Source organism: Littorina saxatilis, linkage group LG6 (assembly GCF_037325665.1).
Source record: "Littorina saxatilis isolate snail1 linkage group LG6, US_GU_Lsax_2.0, whole genome shotgun sequence".
Taxonomy (NCBI): Eukaryota; Metazoa; Mollusca; class Gastropoda; order Littorinimorpha; family Littorinidae; genus Littorina; species Littorina saxatilis.
Genome location: NC_090250.1, coordinates 47605757 through 47620280, shown reverse-complemented (window position 1 = coordinate 47620280; position 14524 = coordinate 47605757). Strand labels below are relative to the sequence as shown.

Genomic DNA, 14524 nt, shown 5'->3' with positions numbered 1-14524 from the left:
GTCGTTTTCAACCACGAAGGTTATATCGCGACGGCGAAAGGGGGGAGATGGGATAGAGCCACTTGTCAATTGTTTCTTGTTCACAAAAGCACTAATCAAAAATTTGCTCCAGGGGCTTGCAACGTAGTACAATATATTACCTTACTGGGAGAATGCAAGTTTCCAGTACAAATGACTTAACATTTCTTACATACTGCTTGACTAAAATCTTTACAAAAATGGACTATATTCTATACAAGAAACACTTAACAAGGGTAAAAGGAGAAACAGAATCCGTTAGTCGCCTCTTACGACATGCTGGGGAGCATCGGGTAAATTCTTTCTTGTCCCAACCAATATGGGACTCCCCCTAACCCGCGGGGGGTACGACCGAGACCGATTGAGCCAGTATGAATGGACAATAGATACACAAACAGACATTCTTTCCTGCGTGACACTTACGGACAAATAATACAGTGTTGTTCAATACAATGTAACAAGATAAACATAATTATGATGATGACCGAGGAAAATGCGGAGTTTATTGTTCCTGTTTCCTCGGCAAACATGACCCTAGCAAAAAAAAAAAAAAACTCTTGCTGAGTGCAATCAGCCCCCCACCCTGACGTGCCCTGACAAAGAAAGAAAAAAAAAACCCGTAGGACCCAGTGAGATGAGCGTGCAAAAAGTAGGACACAGGGCTGAGGAGCACGAAGTTACCGTAAAATCCCTAGCATAAGCCCACCATCTAGCAAACGCCCACCCCCCACTTTGGGCCAAAAGTTGTGCACAGGGGTAACTACCTAGCAAACGCCCACCCTGATTTTTTCAAAGAGACTATAGGCTCACTTTCACTAGGATTTGTGCAGACTGTTCTAAAAGTCATCTTTTTCCCCTTCTTTACCCTTTCGTGTTTCTTTCCTTTTTTCTTATTCTTTGTCCCCTCTCCTCACTCCCACCCATCGTTCATGTTTTTTCGAGTTTCTCTTCTCTTTTTTTTCCTAAGTTTGTGGGTTTTTCTTTCTCAGAAAGATTGGGCCTTTTGAAGACAAAATCCAAGTTCAGTTAACGTTTCATTTCCAAAGACTATCGTGTAATTTCTTCCCTGTACAGAAAGAAAGGGCTTCATTGGTGTTGACATTTCGACATTTCATAAAGTTTCTTTTTCCCGGAATTGTGTTGTTATTGTTTGTCCTTGCAAAGGTCTGGCGATTTTATTTTTACTTTATAAATTTATATGAATGACTATGCTCGTGTTGTTTTCAGAAGAGCCCGTCCTTTTCTTTCTCTCTCTCTCTCTCTCTCTCTCTCTCTCTCTCTCTCTCTCTCTCTCATGGTTGGCCTTCTTTGCCTCAAAGTCCTTTTTTCTTCTTTTTTCCTTCCCTTCTACTCACACGACTTAACTTACATGCTTTCGGGGTTTGTATTCACTCAATTACACGGTTGAGCACAAAACTTACTTTGTGTAAAGGGGTCTATCCCTAGCAAACGCCCACCCCCCAATTTTGCCCTAAATCTGTGCACAGGGGGGGTGGGCTTATGCTAGGGATTTTACGGTAATATCAGGCATGTAGGGAACACAGGCTTCTTACAATGAACTGACAGACAAGGAAAAGGGTGTAACTAGGGCAGAGAGCTGGGTTAGGTCAGATACAAACAGGAAGAACTTCACTGGCTTCCTGTATCTGAACGTATTAGGTATAAAGCTGCCTGCTTCTGCTACAATATCATCTCTGAATCGGCACCTGCCTATCTTTCTGAACTGGTCTCCCTCTTCACTCCCTCTCGCACCCTTCGTTCTTCTGATGATGCTCGACTTCTCCGTCAAGGTCGCTTTAAACGCAAGGCTCATGGCTTCCGCACGTTTTCGTATTAGGCCAAAAAAAAAAAAAGGTCTGTTTACGGTAACATAGGCCAAAAAAATAGGGTCGGTAGGTCGGGATTTTTTTTTCTTTTTTTTTCCAAAAAACCATATTTTTACGTTATTTTGCCAAAAAAACAAGATTTTTTAATTTTTTTTCCCCAAATGCCAAAAAAAAGTCTAGGGTCGCGCGAAAAAACTAGGGTCGGTCGGGTTACCGTAAACAGACCTATTTTTTTTTTTGGCCTTATGGACCTCAGTTATGGAATTCACTCCCCTTTTAATTACGTCACTCTCCATCCATTTCATCTTTTAAGTCCAATTTGAAAACTCACTTGTTCCAACAACACTACGGATAGTTCCTTAGTATAGAGTCTGGGGATGTGAGATGTGCATGATGTGTTGTTTGAATCTGACAGTGATTGTATGATTTTTGTATACATGTATTGTTGTCACGCGCTTTGAACTTCTGATAAGGCGCTTTATAAATGCCCGTTATTATTATTATTATTATTAAGACAGTAGGGTTAAAACGGAAGGAAGACGGTGGGAAAACCGAAGAAAAGCCCAGGGCAACGGAGAAGCAAGACAGTGTGGGACAAAGAAGGAAGTCAGAGAGGAAACAGTTTGAACAAGTCGCGTAAGGCGAAATTACTACATTTAGTCAAGCTGTGGAACTCACAGAATGAAACTGAACGCACTGCATTTTTTCACAATGACCGTAGTCCGCCGCTTGTGCATAACGGAGTGAAACTGACGAGCCTGTTCAGCGCGGTAGTGGTTTCGCTGTGCTGCATAGCACGCTTTTCTGTACCTCTCTTCGTTTTAACTTTCTGAGCGTGTTTTTAATCCAAACATATCATATCTATATGTTTTTGGAATCAGGAACCGACAAGGAAATCGATTTCAGAAATTTAATTTTGATCATAATTTTTATATTTTTAATTTTCAGAGCTTGTTTTTAATCCAAATATAACATATTTATATGTTTTTGGAATCAGGAAATGATGTAGAATAAGATGAACGTAAATTTGGATCGATTTATATTAAAAAATAAATTATTACAATTTTCAGATTTTTAATGACCAAAGTCATTAATTAATTGTTAAGCCACCAAGCTGAAATGCAATACCGAAGTCCGGCCTTTGTCGAAGATTGCTTTACAAAAATGTCAATCAATTTGATTGAAAAATGAGGGTGTGACAGTGCCGCCTGAACTTTTACAAAAAGCCGGATATGACGTCATCAAAAGTATTTATCGAAAAAAAGAAAAAACATCCGGGGAACACAGAAGACTGTGGGGGACACAGAAGGAAGACAGTGAGGGACAGAGAAGGAAGACAGTGGGGAACACAAAAGGAAGACAGTGGGAAAACAGTGGGGGACAGAGAAGGAAGACAGTGGGGGACAGAGAAGGAAGAGAGTGGGGAACACGAAAGGAAGACAGTGGGAACACAGAAGGAAGACAGTGGGGGACAAAGGAAGACAGTGGGGGACAGAGAAGGAAGACAGTGAGGAACACAAAAGGAAGACAGTGGGAACACAGAAGGAAGACAGTGCGGAACACAGAAGGAAGACAGTGGGAACACAGAAGGAAGACAGTGGGGGACAGAGAAGGAAGACAGTGGGGGACAGAGAAGGAAGACAGTGGGGAACACCGAAGGAAGACAGTGGGGGACACAGAAGGAAGACAGTGGGGGACACAGAAGGAAGGCAGTGGGAACACAGAAGGAAGACAGTGGGGGACACAGAAGGAAGACAGTGGGAACACCGAAGGAAGGCAGTGGGAACACAGAAGGAAGACAGTGGGGGACACAGAAGGAAGGCAGTGGGAACACAGAAGGAAGACAGTGGGAACAAAGAAGGAAGACAGTGGGGGACAGAGAAGGAAGACAGTGGGGGACAGAGAAGGAAGACAGTGGGGAACACCGAAGGAAGACAGTGGGGGACACAGAAGGAAGACAGTGGGGGACACAGAAGGAAGGCAGTGGGAACACAGAAGGAAGACAGTGGGAACACCGAAGGAAGACAGTGGGGGACAGAGAAGGAAGACAGTGGGGGACAGAGAAGGAAGACAGTGCGGAACACAAAAGGAAGACAGTGGGAAAACAGTGGGGGACAGAGAAGGAAGACAGTGGGGGACAGAGAAGGAAGAGAGTGGGGAACACAAAAGGAAGACAGTGGGAACACAGAAGGAAGACAGTGGGGGACAGAGAAGGAAGAGAGTGGGGAACACAAAAGGAAGACAGTGGGAACACAGAAGGAAGACAGTGGGGGACAGAGAAGGAAGACAGTGAGGGACAGAGAAGGAAGACAGTGCGGAACACAAAAGGAAGACAGTGGGGGACAGAGAAGGAAGACAGTGGGAACACAAAAGGAAGACAGTGGGGGACAGAGAAGGAAGACAGTGGGGGACAGAGAAGGAAGACAGTGGGGAACACAGAAGGAAGGCAGTGGGAACACAGAAGGAAGACAGTGGGAACACTGAAGGAAGACAGTGGGGGACAGAGAAGGAAGACAGTGGGGGACAGAGAAGGAAGACAGTGGGGGACAGAGAAGGAAGACAGTGGGGGACACAGAAGGAAGACAGTGGGGGACAGAGAAGGAAGACAGTGGGGGACACAGATGGAAGACAGTGGGGGACACAGAAGGAAGACAGAGGGGGACACAGAAGGAAGACAGTGGGGGACACAGAAGGAAGACAGTGGGGAACACAGAAGGAAGACAGTGGGGGACAGAGAAGGAAGACAGTGGGGGACAGAGAAGGAAGACAGTGGGGGACACAGAAGGAAGACAGTTGGGGACACAGAAGAAAGACAGTGGGAACACAAAAAGGAAGACAGTGGGGAACACAGAAGGAAGACAGTGGAGAACAAAGACAGTGGGGAACACAGAAGGAAGACAGTGGGGAACACAGAAGGAAGACAGTGGGGAACACAGAAGGAAGACAGTGGGGGACACAGAAGGAAGACAGTGGGAACAAAGAAGGAAGACAGTGGGGGACACAGAAGGAAGACAGTGGGGAACACGGCAGAAGGAAGACAGTGGGGAACACAGAAGGAAGGCAGTGGGAACACAGAAGGAAGACAGTGGGAACACAGAAGGAAGACAGTGGGGAACACGGCAGAAGGAAGACAGTGCGGAACACAGAAGGAAGACAGTGGGGGACACAGAAGGAAGGCAGTGGGAACAAAGAAGGAAGACAGTGGGGGACAGAGAAGGAAGACAGTGGGGAACACAGAAGGAAGACAGTGGGGAACACAGAAGGAAGACAGTGGGGGACACAGAAGGAAGACAGTGGGGAAAACAGAAGGAAGGCAGTGGGAACACAGAAGGAAGACAGTGGGGGACAGAGAAGACAGTGGGGAACACAGAAGGAAAACAGTTGGGGACACAGAAGAAAGACAGTGGGAACACAAAAAGGAAGACAGTGGGAACACAGTGGGGAACACAGAAGGGAGATAGTGGAAAACAGAAGGAAGACAGTGGGGAACACAGAAGGAAGACAGTTGAAAACAGAAAGAAGACAGTTGAAACAAAAGGACGACAGAGGGAAACACAAAAAGAATATATATATATATATATATAGAGTGGAACACCGCAGGAAGACAGTGGAAAACAGAAGGGGAAACAAAAGGAAGACAGTGATGGACACAAAATGAAGACAGTGGGAAACAAAAGGAAGATGAAGGGGAACACAGAAGGAAGACAGTGGGGGACACATAAGGAAGACAGTGGGGGACACAAAAGGAAGACAGTGGGGAACACAGAAGGAAGACAGTGGGGGACACATAAGGAAGACAGTGGGGAACACATAAGGAAGACAGTGGGGAACACAGTGGGGAACACAGAAGGAAGACAGTGGGGGACACATAAGGAAGACAGTGGGGGACACAAAAGGAAGACAGTGGGGGACACAAAAGGAAGACAGTGGGGGACACAAAAGGAAGATGAAGGGGGACACATAAGGAAGACAGTGGGGGACACATAAGGAAGACAGTGGGGGACACATAAGGAAGACAGTGATGGATACATAAGGAAGACAGTGGGGGACACATAAGGAAGACAGTGGGAAAACAAAAAGGGAGACAGAGGGGAACACAGGAGGAAGACAGACTGGGATACATAAGGAAGACAGTGGGGGACACATAAGGAAGACAGTGTGGGGCACAAAATGAAAACAATGGGGGACAGAGAAGGAAGACAGTGGAAAAACAAAAGGAAGGCAGAGGGGATTACAGGAGGGAGACAGTGTGGGACAGAGAAGGAAGAATTGGGGGGGGGGGGGGGGGGGGGGGCAAAAAAAATAAAATGGGAGGAAAACAGGAGAACAGTTGGAAGAACAGAAGGAAAACAGTTGGAAAAAATACAAGGTGGGTAGTGATGGAAACAGAAGGAGGAGGGGGGAGGGGGGTCGGTTGAGGTAGAACAAAAGGGTGGCAGCGGGAAGACAGAAAACAGTGGGGAAACTGAATGAGGACAGTGGGGCAATCAACAATAAAGCTTACTCATGAAAGGGGATAGGCCTACACCGTAATATTACTCCTGGTAGAAGAAATCTAACTTGAGTTAATGGCAGATTCTTCCAGTTAGCAAAAAGCTGAGCAATCAACCTATAATCAGTAACACCGGGAAAGGAAATTGAGAAACTCATCAAATGAGGAAAGTTGTGTCCTGACTAGCCGCTAAGTGTAAGGAAAAACAATTTCCCCAGACAGACACACATGAGATTGATGCACACAAATACACATGCACTCAAAAAAAAATAACAAGATATCAATTATATCAATCTTTAACAAGATATCAATTATGAGAAAGCAATGAAATGCACCATTTCGGACTAGCTGTCCAGTTAAAAAAAAAACAATAACAACAAAACAACAAAAAACAATATCTTATCATCTGTCCCAATCCATAGGAAAAACAGATTTATTTATTTATTTATTTGGTGTTTAATTAACGTCGTTTTCAACCTTTCAAGGTTATATCGCGACGAGGAAAGGGGGGAGATGGGATAGAGCCACTTGTTAATTGTTTCTTGTTCACAAAAGCACTAATCAAAAAATTGCTACAGGGGCTTGCAACATAGTACAAGGAAAAACAGATCATACAGAATTATCTGTCCAGTACAAGAAACAATTGATATCTAAACATCTGTCCAAGAGGAAAAACAAATAATATCAAATCATCGTTGTGGGCCAGCTGTCCATTGAGGAGTAAAAAGCTGCACATGAGCAATGGAACAAGCATCTAACATGATTTATATGCAAGCCCACCGAACAGGTAACAAAAGCAAAACTCAAAAACAATTAAACAAAAGGCAAAAACATTTTTTCATCACCTTGCCTGATGGTGAAGGAATGTAAAACTCGCAAGCTTGCATTAACTAGCTCCGCTCAAAATCAGGACAATTCAATCAATCAATCAATCAAAAACTCAAAAACAATTAAACAAAAGGCAAAAACATTTTTTCATCACCTTGCCTGATGGTGAAGGAATGTAAAACTCGCAAGCTTGCATTAACTAGCTCCGCTCAAAATCAGGACAATTCAATCAATCAATCAATCAATATGAGGCTTATATCACGCGTATTCCGTGGGTACAGTTCTAAGTGCAGGGATTTAAAAAAAAATTTTTATGCAATTTATATCGCACATATTCAAGGCGCAGGGATTTATTTATGCCGTGTGAGATGGAATTTTTTTACACAATACATCACGCATTCACATCAGCCAGCAGATCGAAGCCATTTCGGCGCATATCCTACTTTTCACGGCCTATTATTCCAAGTCACACGGGTATTTTGGTGGACATTTTTATCTATGCCTATACAATTTTGCCAGGAAAGACCCTTTTGTCAATCGTGGGATCTTTACCGTGCACACCCTAATGTAGTGTACACGAAGGGACCTCGGTTTTTTGTCTCATCCGAAAGACTAGCACTTGAACCCACCACCTAGGTTAGGAAAGGGGGGAGAAAATTGCTAACGCCCTGACCCAGGGTTGAACTCGCAACCTCTCGCTTCCGAGCGCAAGTGCGTTATCACTCGGCCACGACCATTCCATCCTATTGCATAACATCCTCCCTTCTCTTCAACCATATATATATATTCCCCACCTATGCTCCTTCAACAGACTCGAAGCATTGGAAACACCAGTTAACACACACAAAAACCTTTTGACCTTTGACCTCTCTGACAAAAATGCTCAAACTGCATTGTTCACCTGTAAAGCTAAGTCTCATCAAAGTTAACAAACCACATTTGAAGGCTAGTTCTTGCACAAGTACACAATCATCTTGCATAGCTCAGGAGTTACATGCAATGCCGGCTAAAATAATACTGCTTGTGTTTTGCGATTTTTGTTTTACTGTTAATGTTGGAAGCACAAACAAAAAACAAAAAAACAACAAAAAAAACAAAAAACAACAAACAAACAAAAACACACAAAAAAAACCCAGTAAATATGCAGCAACATAAGCCTACATCAACTGTTTTTGTTTGTTTGTGCGTTCATGGGGTGAAACTCCCACGGCTTTTACGTGTATGACCGTTTTTACCCCGCCATTTAGGCAGCCATACGCCGCTTTCGGAGGAAGCATGCTGGGTATTTTCGTGTTTCTATAACCCACCGAACTCTGACATGGATTACAGGATTTTTTTTCGTGCGCACTTGGTCTAGTGCTTGCGTGTACACACGGGGGTGTTCGGACACCGAGGAGAGTCTGCACACAAAGTTGACTCTGAGAAATAAATCTCTCGCCGAACGTGGGGACGAACTCACGCTGACAACGACCAACATAAACAGTTTAAAGTTACCTACAAAATTGCAGTTACTGTGACAACACATACTGAGGTGCAAAGCATGAACAGCCATCAAAAGGTGTCTCTATCCTAACAAAAAGAACACTCTTTGTGAGTTTCTTGCTTTTTTGTACTAAATATCTCGTCAAAATTGTTCAACTGCATGTGAAATGTTCTTTTCCTCATCTTGTTCGGTCTGCTTGTGAGCTGAGGGGTATCACCCACACCCTAACAAATAACTCAGTCTCCGAAAGAAAGCGTCCATCTTGTGAAGAGACAGTGTAATAACTAATAAGAGTCAGAGAGCTTAGTACTTGTACTCCCTGAGACAGGCGGAGCTGCACTCAGGGCACACCTCATTGTCCATCAGGTAGATCTGGGAAGGATGCGCGCTGCAGGGACTGCGCACACGCCCAGTGAAGGTGAAGCCACATGAAGAACACATGATGAGGGACTGTGGTCGCTGGCACACACACCTGTAACAGTGAAGCCACATGAAGAACACATGATGAGGGACTGTGGTCGCTGGCACACACACCTGTAACAGTGAAGCCACATGAAGAACACATGATGAGGGACTGTGGTCGCTGGCACACACACCTGTAACAGTGAAGCCACATGAAGAACACATGATGAGGGACTGTGGTCGCTGGCACACACACCTGTAACAGTGAAGCCACATGAAGAACACATGATGAGGGACTGTGGTCGCTGGCACACACACCTGTAACAGAGATAATCAGGTGATGTACTGGTGACACAAAGACACGCATCTGCGACACAAAGAGATCTGTACTGGTGACACGATTGCATGCTCCTGTAACACAAAGAGATCACATGGACACACACACACCTGCAAGGCAGAGAAATCACATTACGTTGTGCTGGAGACACTGATATATACACACACCTGTAAACACAAAGAGATTAGAGATCATGTTGTACTCGGGACATTTGCAGATCATGTGATATCGTCCTGGGGACACTGACACACACCTGTAACACAGAGAGATCAAGTGATGTCATCCTGGGGACACTGACACACACACATGTAACACAGAGAGATCATGTGATGTTGTCCTGGGGACACTGACACACACCTGTAACACAGAGAGATCAAGTGATGTCATCCTGGGGACACTGACACACACACATGTAACACAGAGAGATCAAGTGATGTCATCCTGGGGACACTGACACACACCTGTAACACAGAGAGATCAAGTGATGTCGTCCTGGGGACACTGACACACACACATGTAACACAGAGAGATCAAGTGATGTCATCCTGGGGACACTGACACACACACATGTAACACAGAGAGATCAAGTGATGTCATCCTGGGGACACTGACACACACACATGTAACACAGAGAGATAATGTGATGTTGTCCTGGGGACACTGACACACACACATGTAACACAGAGAGATCATGTGATGTTGTCCTAGGGACACTGACACACACACACATCTGTTAAACAGAGAGATCATGTGATGTCATCCTGGGGACACTGACACACACACATGTAACACAGAGAGATAATGTGATGTTGTCCTGGGGACACTGACACACACACACCTGTTAAACAGAGAGATCAAGTGATGTCATCCTGGGGACACTGACACACACACACCTGTTAACACAGAGAGATCAAGTGATGTCATCCTGGGGACACTGACACACACACACCTGTTAAACAGAGAGATCATGTGATGTCATCCTGGGGACACTGACACACACACATGTAACACAGAGAGATAATGTGATGTTGTCCTGGGGACACTGACACACACACATGTAACACAGAGAGATAATGTGATGTTGTCCTGGGGACACTGACACACACACATGTAACACAGAGAGATCATGTGATGTTGTCCTGGGGACACTGACACACACACATGTAACACAGAGAGATCATGTGATGTTGTCCTGGGGACACTGACACACACACATGTAACACAGAGAGATCAAGTGATGTCATCCTGGGGACACTGACACACACACATGTAACACAGAGAGATCATGTGATGTTGTCCTAGGGACACTGACACACACACACATCTGTTAAACAGAGAGATCATGTGATGTCATCCTGGGGACACCGACACACACACCTGTAACACAAAGAGATCAAGTGATGTCATCCTGGGGACACTGACACACACACACCATGTTAAACAGAGAGATCATGTGATGTTGTCCTGGGGACACTGACACACACACATGTAACACAGAGAGATCATGTGATGTTGTCCTGGGGACACTGACACACACCTGTAACACAGAGAGATCAAGTGATGTCGTCCTGGGGACACTGACACACACACATGTAACACAGAGAGATCATGTGATGTTGTCCTGGGGACACTGACACACACACATGTAACACAGAGAGATCATGTGATGTTGTCCTAGGGACACTGACACACACACACATCTGTTAAACAGAGAGATCATGTGATGTCATCCTGGGGACACCGACACACACACCTGTAACACAAAGAGATCAGTCATTTCATACTTGGGGACACTGACACACACACCTGTAAGACAAAGAGATCATGTGATGCCATCCTGGGGACACTGACACACACCTGTAACACAAAGACAATGACATTGTAATGTCGTCCTGGGGACACCGATACACACACCTGTGACACAGGGCGATCATGACTTGTGATGATGTACTTGGGGCACTGAGACACACACCTGTAATATAGACACATTAAGTGATGTAGTACTGGGGACATTTTGGCTCATACCTGTAGCACAGCAAGAACACAACAAGTGGGGTTAACGTTGAGGACAGACACAGTCTGGCACACATCGGACAATCAATCAATCAATCAATGAGGCTTATATCGCGCTTATTCCGTGGGTACAGTTCTAGGCGCTCCGCAGTGATGTCGTGTGAGATGAAATTTTATACGGCCAGTAATTGCAGCCATTTCGGTGCATATAAATTTACCTTTCACGGCCTATTATTCCAAGTCACACGGGTATAGGTAGACAATTATTAACTGTGCCTAAGCAATTTTTGCCAGGAAAGACCCTTTTGTCAATCGTGGGATCTTTAACGTGCACACCCAATGTAGTGTACACGGGGGGGAGTTCGGACACCGAAGAGAGTCTGCACACAAATTTGACTCTGAAATAAATTTCCGCCGAACCTGGGATCGAACTCACGCTGACAGCGGCCAACTGAATACAAATCCAGCGCGCTACCAACTGAGCTACATCCCCGCCATGACATGTATAGTGGAAGACACTGAATAACGCAAGCTGCAACACACACACCTAGATTGTAGTTTAATTTTTCGAAGTAAAACACATATTAGGGACAAGGGAACACGGAAATACAACCCTACAATACGGGCAGAACAAATGATACCGTGGGATCAAAGTTTGGTTTACCTGTATGGCTGTGGTGAGGTCTGGGGCGTAAGCATGCCATGAATTTCAGGAGAGGCCTCTGGGCCAGGTGGGGAGTGTGATACAGATGAGGTATGAGGCATAGGTGAGGTTTCAAGATCTGGTGAGGCCACACGGCTACCGTCCGGGGAGGATGCTGGTGAGTTCGGCAGGCGGCAGGACCGGGGAGTCGGCAGCAAACCCAGGGCGGCCGCAGGATTCTGACCAAACACATAATACAAAGTCAACAACTAAAGACAGCGTCAACAATGAAATGTTTTACACTTTGCTCTAAATCTAAACAGACTTCATTCAGGGCAACTGTCTAGATCCAATTGGTAATTCAGGGGCGGATCCAGGGGGGATTTCCGGGGTTTCCGGAACCCCCCCCCCCCCCCCAGCCTAATTTTTGTGTTAATTTAATGTAACAAAAAATTAAGATAAAGAAAAAAATTTGAAAATAAAGAAAAATTGATGGCTCAGATAGCACCAGACTGCTATGTTATTTTCCTTGTTTTTATCAAAATGTTTCTCAAGAAAACACTTTGCATCGTCGATCCGTCCCAAAAAGAAATTTGGAAACCCCCTCTTAAAAATGATGTGATCCGCCCCTGTAATTATTATCATTCCAACTTAGGGGACATGAAAAAAGAGAGCAGCTACGTCAACTAACAGCTAGATCAACATGAGTGTGATGCACAGCATTGCTGAGAACAACCTGTAGAGGTTCTCAGTCTCCGACTCTGAGCAGCAAATGTTGCACTCAAATTTCAGGTCAGGGTGGTTTGGGAGTCTAACAGAATGACAGCTACACAAAAACCTGTTCAGCTTACTTTCCTGGTGTCCCCCCCCCCCCCCCCCCTCAAACACAAAACAACTGTGGCCCAAGTACTCCTGTTTCCAATTGCATTGGGGGTGGGGGGAAGGTACTGTTTTTCATGCAAACTGCCAAGGATGGCAAAGTTGACAAGTCTTAATGTTACATAAGTTTAGTGTATGATGCATTCACCTTGTTTGTGCATGCATGGTTTTCTATACTACTCGGCTTAAAAAAAAACAAGGCACATGCGTGAGAGTGCAAATCTTTGTGATGAGACAGTTTATTGTATTAGGCCAAAAAAAAAAGAAAAGGTGTGGTTACGGTAACATAGCCAAAAAAAAATAGGGTAGGAAGGTTGGCAATCACTTTTTTTTTAAAACTTTTTTTTCTAATGTGTACAAATTAAACCTACTTGACAGGGAAATAAGTGTGCGACTCGGGCGCTTTCGCTTTCATTGCGTTTTCTGCACTCGTTTTCTTGTGTGTGTTTTTTGTTTGTTTTTGACAAATGTAATAAAAAGTTATAGGGTCGGCCCCTAAAAATAGGGTAGGTCGGGTTACCGTAACCACACCTATTTTTTTTTTAGGCCTTAAAATAAAATTGATCATTTGATGACTGGAAAGACCATCCATTCCCCTACCAATATGTATACAGCAAACAGCTTGATTTTACATAAAGTAGTGTCTGTACAGTAGAACCTGTAGTCGACAACACAATCAAATTCAAAAATTATGGTGGGGAAATAAAAGGCCTTTCCAGTCATATAACTGGTATTACAAAAAAACCGGTTGTATTGCAGTTTGAAATCGTTTTGCACGCTCATAACTCTCTCCGTCAACATGTTCCATGTCCCTTGAGTCCGGAGGAAGGTTTTCAGAATAACTTCAATTTCGTAGCCGAAGTTATTGCTTTTCATAAACGCGGTTTTACTTCAGTAAGTAAGTGTCAACACTGAGACTGCCATTAATCTTCCCGTTTCCACTTTTTCATTTTGACATCTTTCTCAAACTTTGGACACTTTCGTTTCACAGCCACCCGCACCTCTGGTTAGTCAACCTGAAACGTTTGAAGCCATGATCTATCTGACAATTAAATATTATTACAATGTAATTCTGTCAAAGTGCGCTTACCCTAAATCTGGGCAATCGCGTCATTTCGCCAGTCTTGTCGGTATTTGTACGGAGATCCACAAAGCGATACGACATCTTGAACAGTCTGCAGCTTCTGCGCATCACGTGATGTCATCTTCTGCGAGACCTTGTGGACTCTGAGAGCACGAATTGTACACATGTTTCCAAGAAGCGGCCGACGTCACGGCAAGCGGTGGGCTTACGTCAGCTGTGACCCCCAAACTCTGCTGGAACTTGACTCTAACCGGCTGGCATCAGTGCCGCGTCCGGAAATCCAGAATGGAAAGAAATATTGCAAAACAAAAGCAGTTTATCCCGATCCGTGTCAGCGTTCACGCACTGCTCGAGTGACAGGGAGCATGGCATTATTTGTACTGAGTAGCTATACAGTGTTTGACTGACAACCTCGGTATCACTTCGGCAAATCAGTATGGCCGTCAAAGTACCCGGACCCCTCATACACCCTCCCCCCTCCCCCACCACCCACCCCCTCCCTCAGCACGTGTGAGTTAT

The 14524-nt window shown here is 44.7% G+C and overlaps 2 protein-coding genes across 2 annotated transcripts; one reads left to right on the top strand and one right to left on the bottom strand.

The window, feature by feature from the left end:
- Positions 1-3076: 3076 nt before the first annotated feature.
- Positions 3077-5305, top strand: LOC138968032 (uncharacterized). The gene is made up of 2 exons (XM_070340593.1): positions 3077-3091; positions 3410-5305. Exons 1-2 carry the CDS (start codon positions 3077-3079, stop codon positions 5303-5305), a joined length of 1911 nt encoding a protein of 636 aa, XP_070196694.1.
- Positions 5306-8950: 3645 nt separating this feature from the next.
- LOC138968031 (uncharacterized) lies at positions 8951-14317 on the bottom strand. The gene is made up of 4 exons (XM_070340592.1): positions 14012-14317; positions 12064-12281; positions 9182-9367; positions 8951-9119 (listed from the first exon to the last, which is right to left on the bottom strand). The coding sequence occupies exons 1-4, from the start codon at positions 14111-14113 to the stop codon at positions 8951-8953; spliced, it is 675 nt and encodes a 224-aa protein (XP_070196693.1). The 5' UTR covers positions 14114-14317.
- Positions 14318-14524: the final 207 nt, after the last annotated feature.

Bases quoted from the DNA above. Each gene is read 5' to 3' on its own strand.
- LOC138968031 (XM_070340592.1), bottom strand. From the start codon at position 14,113: ATGCGCAGAAGCTGCAGACTGTTCAAGATGTCGTATCGCTTTGTGGAT. The intron at 12,282-14,011 runs GTAAGCGCACTT...GTGTTTGGTCAG, and splicing joins CGCGATTGCCCAGATTTAGG to AATCCTGCGGCCGCCCTGGG. The intron at 9,120-9,181 runs GTGTGTGTGCCA...TCACTGTTACAG, and splicing joins ATGTGGCTTCACTGTTACAG to GTGTGTGTGCCAGCGACCAC.